Source organism: Chelonia mydas, chromosome 10, assembly GCF_015237465.2.
Source record: "Chelonia mydas isolate rCheMyd1 chromosome 10, rCheMyd1.pri.v2, whole genome shotgun sequence".
Classification (NCBI taxonomy): domain Eukaryota; kingdom Metazoa; phylum Chordata; order Testudines; family Cheloniidae; genus Chelonia; species Chelonia mydas.
Window position 1 is genome coordinate 66,763,162 of NC_051250.2, and position 8,505 is coordinate 66,771,666.

The 8,505-nt window shown below is 49.0% G+C and overlaps 1 protein-coding gene across 1 annotated transcript; it reads left to right on the top strand.

The window, feature by feature from the left end:
* The first annotated feature begins 3,247 nt into the window (after nt 1-3,247).
* On the top strand, nt 3,248-8,292 carry MEX3B (mex-3 RNA binding family member B). The gene is made up of 2 exons (XM_037910577.2): nt 3,248-4,818; nt 5,612-8,292. The coding sequence occupies exons 1-2, from the start codon at nt 4,566-4,568 to the stop codon at nt 7,009-7,011; spliced, it is 1,653 nt and encodes a 550-aa protein (XP_037766505.1). The 5' UTR covers nt 3,248-4,565; the 3' UTR covers nt 7,012-8,292.
* The last annotated feature ends 213 nt before the right edge of the window (nt 8,293-8,505 follow it).

The following is an 8,505-nucleotide window of genomic DNA, read 5'->3' on the forward strand; positions in this document are numbered from 1 at the left end:
ACTCTCAAATGTTTCCTGCAACAGTATAAAAGAAATAATGATCAAGATCCAGGATCTTTCCCTGGGATTCATGGCAGGCGAGAAACACTGCCACATAATTAGTCCCCAGAAAATGACCTGCACTAGACGTATCAAAATCATTCTGCAGAGAAGGCTGAACTAATTTGAGTTTGTGGACTCAGGGTAAAAAATAAAATTAGAGCCATTTCAAACCCTAGTTTGACTGAGAGTAGAATATGCGCTTTAGAGGGGGCGGATAAGCCTAGAATTGACTGTTTTTCTTTTTCCTATTATGTGGGGCAGGAAAGGCTAGTAACAAAGCATTTCTCTCTCACCTTTGGGCAGGAGCCCAGTCAGAGAGCAGGCTCAGCCCATGCTGGAAAAAATGCAAGGATTACACAATGATGAAAGAAATCACATAAAAATGCAAAGAACAGGTGGCATCCCAGGCACGAGTCTAGTATCTCTTTATGAGTGATCCTTTCGCTTATGCTACTATGTGAAACCTTAAAAGTCAGGGAGAAGGAAAAGCACTGCAGGATTTCACTGCTAATACCAATTCACCCTTTTGAACTAACTGCTGTTCCACCCCCTTGTATATTCCACTATTCAGCCCCCGATATGTGGAGAATCATTTCACCTCCGTACTTCGGTTTGTGTTTCAGTTTCGCTATCTATAAAATAGGGATAGTACTTCCCTACCTCACAGAGATACTGATCTTTCATCTATGTAAAGCACTTTGAGCTCCTGGGGTGAAGAGCCTAACAGAAGAGAAAAGTATTGTTTTTATTTGCTATTACTAGCAAATTATTGTATGGATGCATTATTAACAAATGTCTGGTTCATCCTGTTTATCTCACAGTGTCTAAAAAGATGTCCAATACTGCAATAGCTAAGAAGTTTAAGGAACCTTGAGGAGATCTTATAAGAAATGTCTTTATCTATGCATTTTTTTTTCCTATGAAACCCATCACTGGTATCCATAGCAGTGAATAACAAACGTGTAAAATAAGCAATCTCTTGAATGGGAGTGTTTCGAACATGTCATGAAACCCAGGGAAAGATCCTGGATCCTGATCATTATTTCATTTTTACTGTGGTCAATAAAATTGATTGTTAATCAATCAGGCCATGGGAGTGGGACAGGCACTGTAGAAGGTTCATCTCCAAAGTATGTCCTTGCTAGAAAACAGGCCATTGGAGCTTTGCTATAAAACATGCAAACATCCTGAGGAAATGACAGCAATTTGCAATAAACCCTAGGTGTAAACAATTACCTGTGACTTGTTACACTTATTTGTACAGGCAGCTGGCTAAACAGACACACTACTCACACGTCTTTGCCCATCAAACGCAACACTGGAAAACAATTACTAGTCAATTTCCCTGAAGTCAGAAAAAAGTCAGTCTTGTGGTACATGGCAGCTGGCAAGGAAACTGAGTGAGCAAATGTGGGTGCCTATAGATATATTTTACAAAAACTGAAGGATAAAAATAAGTAAGTGAATGGTGGCATTTTTCGGAGAACAGTGACACTTTTCTGGCCATCCACCATCAGATCTTGAAGCCTAATAAGGTACTAGGTGGATATGATGCTTTAGTGACTGGTCAGGGTGAGACCCTAGGGCAGGACTTGAGCACAAAGCAACCAAATCAAACAGGGAGACACTGAAAGAGATCATGCAAACATGTCTCTAGCAATTCCAACAGATCATCGTCCAAGGGGCAGGCAGACACAATTTGCTTTGCCTTCAATTTGCCTTTCCAGGCATTATTTTACCTATTTGCATTTTGCCATGTTTGGTGTTTTCCTTCCAGTTTGATTCTATTAAATAGAAATGTTAAAGTTACAGGGCCAAGCCACTTCATAAATATTTACCAGTCACATGGTAGACCGTAAATGATTGGCTTTACCCCTACATGATAATGAACAAGTAGAAGGATGATTGATGAAGAAAGCGTGGTTTTATTTGTGTCTCATACAGCACACACTGACACTTGTATAACAATAATCTCATAAAGTACAAGATGCACAAACTCCATGAGATTGTCAGGATAGGCCGGGATGGCATCTTGGAGAAGCAGCTATTCCTTCCAACTGCTGTACCAGTAGGGCATTTTTTTGTGCTTGTTGTGCTGTTCTATTCTAAGGGGCATTTGTTCTTAAACCTCATGATCCAAATCGTTAGGATGGAGAAGAGGCCCTTTGCAGGCACGGTGGCCCATTCCTGCGTGAGGTCTATCTCCGTGTGGGCCACATTTCTCCTCCTAGGAGCCATCTCACTGCAAATATTGCATCCCTTTCCCCTCCAAAGGGCATAGGGTTTTGGACTGTAATCTCCTTCTCCTCAGGTGGCTCATATTGTGGGCGCCGACCGCACGCCTCTCCTCTGTCGCACTAAGGTCACTGCAAATAAGCATCCGTTTTAAAAATTCTACTTTGAAGAAGTGTCCAGTAGAACCTCAGTAATGTGCAAATCGGTCCGCTTTGCAGACCTGCAAGTGTCAGGGTGGCCAGCTCTTTGCCCTTCCTAAAGCGATGCGCCCCAGGGCTGCAGGTGTCCTGGGTAGGCAGTATGCACGGCGGAGGGAGTACTCCCTCCCCAGGAAGGCTGTGACTGGGCATGGTTCCCCCTTTGCCTTCCCCAGGGGTTTTGGGGCCCTATACTCCTCCATGGGGGTTCTGTCTCAGGGGAGGCGCTGCACTCCTGCCCTATCAGTACTAAGAGGGGTGTGTCTCTTGTGGGTGCTTTGCCCCCACCCTGGGGTGTCTGGCTTGTAGGTGCTCCACCTCCTTGCAGGGGGGGGGTCTATCTCTCTTAGGGTGCTATGCCCCGCAGCCCCTCCAACCTGGAATCTCCCTAAGATGCTGTGATCCCTCCCTGGGGGCTCTCACTTCAGGCGCTGCGCCCGCTCTGTGGGGAAACTCGCGGGAGGTGCCTTGTTCCCACCCTGGGGAGCGCGGGCCCCTCCCCTAGAGGGGCGCGCTCCAGCAGCTGCACTGGAGGAGCCGCGCCGCGCTGACAGCTCCTCACTCGGCGCCGGCTCGCGCTGTCTGCGGGGAGCGCGGCAGGAGTCGGCTCATCCCTAACCCTATCGTGGAAGCCCAGTGCGCATGGCGGAGCAGCGCCAGCCGAGCTGGGGGGGGCGCAGGCGCAAAGCCAGCCGGTCCGAGTAGGCAGCGGGCTGCGCTCTTCTGTCTGCTCGGCATATTCACAGCCGCGCTGGGACTCTTTGTACTGAAACGACCGGCAACATCAGACCTACCTGGGAATTTGGGCTGCAGCCCTGTTGCAAGCGGAGTTTTCTGCCGTGAGACGTTGCCGCACCGGGGCTGTTCCTATTAACTAGCTTGGAGGAGTGCAATGCAATATATTTCCCCTCCGGTGTGAAATCGACTGTTGTCTCTTTCCTCTGATGTTGTTGCATTGCAGTGTGAGTCTGTTGTGTGATTAGTACCCGTTTAGCAGCCCGCGCACGGTGTAAAGGACGATTGCATTGTTCTCCTTAGTGGCTGGCTTTCAGATTCTGCTGTCACACCCCCTTGCCCTTAGTCTCTCTGCCATTGATGAGTGTGAAACTCACTCAGTGGCTGCTTTCTGCCCGGGGAAACGTTTCATCAACCAATGCAATGCACACAACTGGCTGCTGTACAATAACCCACCCCCGCCAAGAAGCACCTTTAACTAAGGGATTTATGACCAGAAGGGGAAAAAAACGCGGGTTCCTTTTTGGAAGGTGGGTGTGTGGAAGATGGTCCATTAGGTTAATCGACCTCCGGGCCGGCCTTTTGTACAGTCGATTAAAACTAAAGTCGGTCTCTTTAACAAAATAATTAACACACAGGAAAGGGAAATGTGGGGAAAGTGATGCATGCAAGGTTGAGCCATACAAACCAGTGTCGAGAGTCTTTATTGTTCTGCATTAGACAACAAAGAGAGGAGTTTGCCTGGAGGGGCGGAGGAAGAAGAGGGAGTGGGTCAACCAGCCTAATGCCGGCCCCTCTGCACTGTGCCTGTCCAATCGCCTCACACAGCGATAGTGTCAGTAGCATTGTGCTGTCAGCTCTTGCCGCTTACGCGGCGGCTCCCTGGTTCCCCCCCCCCCCCCCCGCCCCCCTCCAGTGCTGTCTGGCTGCAGCAGTAGGTCAGACCGAGGAGGGGAGAAGAGGAAAAAACGCTGAGTGAGTGGAGTGGAGTCTGGGAGGGGCTCCTTAAAGAAACGCTGCCATCGCTTGGCATTGTGGCCAGCAAGGAACTCAAGGGGGGGAAATCATCGGAGCTCCTCTCGCTGTTCTTCCCCCCACCCCACCCCCAGCCAAAAAAAACTTCGGGGGGGAGTCGTGGGGGGGTGTGCTGAAAACATCTTATAAACCGGATTGCACTGAAAAAAAAGATACAAAATATACAAGCAAAAGGCAACTGATCCCCGGTCTCCAGCACTCGCCTTCCCTCCCTTTCCTCCTCTCCTGCTGGCCATCTGCCTTGGGTTTTCCTTTGTGTCTGATCTTTTACTACTGAACCGAGTGCAGGAGGAGGAGGAGGGTGGAACACACACCGGGACTATGCCCAGCTCGCTTTTTGCAGACATGGAGAGGAACGGGAGCGGCGGTGGCGGAGGAGGTGGTGGAGGGGGAGAGACCCTGGATGACCAAAGAGCCCTTCAGATAGCCCTGGATCAGCTCTCCCTGCTGGGGCTGGATAACGACGAGACGAGCTCCATCTACGACAACGAGCCTCGGAAAAAGAGCGTGAACATGACAGAATGCGTCCCGGTGCCCAGCTCCGAGCATGTCGCTGAGATAGTGGGGAGGCAAGGTGGGTAACTGTATGTGAGTGTGTGTGAAAGATTTTCTCCCCTCCATGCTGGCTGGTCCGTGTCTGAGATGCGACACTGGTTGTCTCCGGTAAAGCTGCAGTGTTATTATGGCCAGTACTAGGTTTCCCCACAGACAAAGAAAGTGCAGTAGACGTGGTGCTCCTAAGGCGCAGTATGCATCAATTTCAAGATGCACTTTCACCGACCAGCAAAAATAAAAACCGTCTTTTTCTCCTTGCACGAAAGAGAAAGCTCGGTGGCAAATGCACTGAAAAAATCGGAGTCTTGATCTCCCCACAAATTTAGAAATCACGGGTTTTTTTCAAACAAGGAACAAATGGAGTGGGGAAGTGGAACAATAGGATTGGAATAAAGCATCCGCATTGGGGAATCTGGCTCATTCAGCACAGCGACTGCTTCCTACCTTCTTTAACGAATAAAGAAAAAAAAAACCCATGATTCCCCCCCCCCCCCGGAGGAATGTGTTTAGCAGGAGGGTGGAATTACTAATTTATTTTTGTGGGGCGGGGGCTGCTTATTTTTGCTTGTCCAGTTTCACTGCATACGAATTGTTTTTATTGAGTTGAACCGCACGTTGTATGGATTTGGTCAGTTGCACTGCAAACATGTTGTTGGCCAACTGCAATATGTGTGGGGGGTGTTATCAGGGCTGGGCTTGCGAAGTAAATGCCATTTATAACCTGATGGAGGGGTGATTTTTTCCCTCTCTCGCTGCGCCCCCATAATGGCTTGTAACCTACTTTTCTCTCTGCTTCCACCTCTCGTTCCCAGGTTGTAAAATCAAAGCTCTGCGGGCAAAGACCAACACCTACATCAAGACCCCGGTTCGCGGGGAGGAGCCGCTCTTTGTTGTGACGGGCAGAAAGGAAGATGTGGCCATGGCCAGGAGGGAGATCATCTCGGCGGCCGAGCATTTCTCCATGATCCGAGCCTCCAGGAACAAGAACACCGCTCTGAACGGCACCGTCCCGGGGCCCCCTAACCTGCCCGGCCAGACCACCATCCAAGTGCGGGTGCCTTACCGGGTGGTGGGGCTGGTGGTGGGGCCCAAGGGGGCCACGATCAAGCGCATCCAGCAGCAGACCCACACTTACATCGTGACCCCGAGCCGGGACAAGGAGCCGGTCTTCGAGGTGACGGGCATGCCGGAGAACGTGGACCGCGCCCGGGAGGAGATCGAGGCGCACATCGCCATGCGCACCGGGGGCATCATCGAGCTCACGGACGAGAACGACTTCCACGCCAACGGCACGGACGTGGGCTTCGAGCTGAACGGGCCGGGCAGCCTGTGGAGCAAGCCCACCCCGCCCAGCATCACCCCCAGCCCGGGCCGCAAGCCCTTCTGCAGCTACCGCAACGACAGCTCCAGCTCGCTGGGCAGCGCCTCCACCGACTCCTACTTCGGGGGCGGCGGGGGCGGCGGCAGCGCCCGGCTGGCCGACTACAGCCCGCCCAGCCCGGCCCTCAGCTTCACCCACAACGGCAACAACAACAACAACAGCGTGTACGGCGGGGAGGCGCTCTCCTCCCCGGACTGCTGCGCCGAGCTGCCCTTCGACTCCCCGCCCGGCTTCGACCTGGCCCCCGCCCCGCCGCCCGGCGCCCCCCTGCTCTGGGCCCAGTTCGAGCGCGGCCCCGCCGCCGCCGCCGCCGCCGCCCCTCCGTCCTCGCCCGCCTTCCCGGCCGCGGCTCCCTCCAACGCCAACCTGGCGCTGCTGGTGAGCACGCAGAGGCGGGGCGGCGGGGCTCCGCCCCCGGCCCGGCTCTCCCCGCCCCTGCACGGCAGCGGGGGCGGGGCGGAGCATCCCCTGGCCCGGCGAGTGCGCAGCGACCCCGGCGGGGGAGGGGGGCGCCTGCTCTCCTCCGCCTCCTACCCTCTGTACGCCAACGGGCTGGGCGCGCACCTGCCGGGCCTCCCCTCCGACTCCTCGGCCTCCTCCTCCTCCTCGTCCAGCTCTTCCTCCAGCTCCTCGTGCTCTTCCTCCGGCATGAGGCGGAAAGGCAGCCGCGACTGCTCCATCTGCTTCGAGAGCGAAGTGATCGCCGCCCTGGTCCCCTGCGGCCACAACCTCTTCTGCATGGAGTGCGCCAACCGCATCTGCGAGAAGACGGAGCCCCAGTGCCCCGTCTGCCACAGCGCAGTTACTCAGGCCATCCGTATATTTTCCTAAAAAAAAGGTCACAAACGCAGAGCCCGGGTCTGTACTGCGTGGTGTCCCGATTAGCTTTTAAAGCTGCAGTATCCGCACATTTGAAAAGGGACCTAACTTGCAGGATTACTTTTGCATTGAGTGTACTGTAGCGTAGGGTGGGTTAGGGGGATATTTGTAACCTCTGATGCATGCTATAAATAATAACGAACGACTACATTCTAGTACTAGACTAGTTTTTACACTGTACTTTAATACGAAGCTTCTAAGACTTTTTTATTTTATTTTATTTTAAAGTAGAAAATGCTTATGATGATGATAATGATGGTGTGTGGACTGTTAGTAAAACGTGCTGGTAGTTCCTAGAATGCTTATTACAAAATAATTAAATCTATGGTGGATACTTTTTTGAATGTTCTTGAAAGGGCAAGAAGTTCCTGTGAAAACCATGATACTGCAGCTTTATCAAAGTAAAAAGAAACTGTAACATATCTCTTATATATATTAAAAAAAACGTTTAAAGGTTTTAAAGATAAATTGCATTAATACAGATTGAAGTATTTTATTCTTTTTTGACTTGAAAAATTATATTTCATATTGCAAAGATGTTTACAAGTATTTTAATTTAAGTTCAGTGAACTTTTTGTAGCTGGGTTAAATCTTTTTTATTTTAGTATGGCCTTATGGCAAAGAACACTGTATTATTTTAATATCACACAGTTGTGGACGGAATTACAAACCATAAAATGTGTAATGCTTTGAACAGTATTCTGTTGGGATGGAGATTTTATAGGTTCAGAAAAAAATCTTTTAAATCTGCTTCACCCAGCATATTTTCTATTCAGTGATATAAAGCATATTTTATTCTATATTATTACAAAAATTGAAATGTATAAACACATGTCAAAAGGAACTGTTGAAGCTTTCTAACATTTGTATAAATAGAATTCAGTGGAAATTACAAAAATTCTGTTGCACCACTATAGTTTTAGTATTTCTATTTTAATACATTTGTTTACCACTTGTTTATGTATATGTAGGTGACGTTACTTGAGCTTAAATGTACTTTACTGAGCAAAGTTTAAAAACAAAGTATATTTTATTTTATGATAAAGGGCCTTTAACCTCATGGTCAAATACTAATATTATATTTGCTGAGACAAGATTTGAAATTGTATCAAGAGTTTTATTTTTCTGACATTTAAAGTTCTACATAATAAAGGTAAAACTTAAGTAATGGTGCTACTTCATGTTTTTTTAAGTATTTCTATATAAATAAAATAAAATATTACAGAAAAAATAGCTTGTGTGGTGATTTGATTGGGCATGAGTAGAGATTGGACTTAAATTTATTTTTCTCATTTATAATGAAACAAGTTCAGAGTTTTAAACATCTCATATTAATGTTACTGGAAACCTTTACTTTGTGAAGTCTTCCAGGATAATCTTTCCATTGAAAATGCCTCATGCCACTTATTTGAAGAGGAGAGTTGATTTATATTTTTAGTCTGAAGG

Excerpts from the sequence above, each read along its gene's own strand:
- MEX3B (XM_037910577.2), top strand. The coding sequence starts at position 4,566 with ATGCCCAGCTCGCTTTTTGCAGACATGGAGAGGAACGGGAGCGGCGGT. Across the intron at positions 4,819-5,611 it reads TGAGATAGTGGGGAGGCAAG|GTTGTAAAATCAAAGCTCTG; the intron begins GTGGGTAACTGT and ends TCTCGTTCCCAG.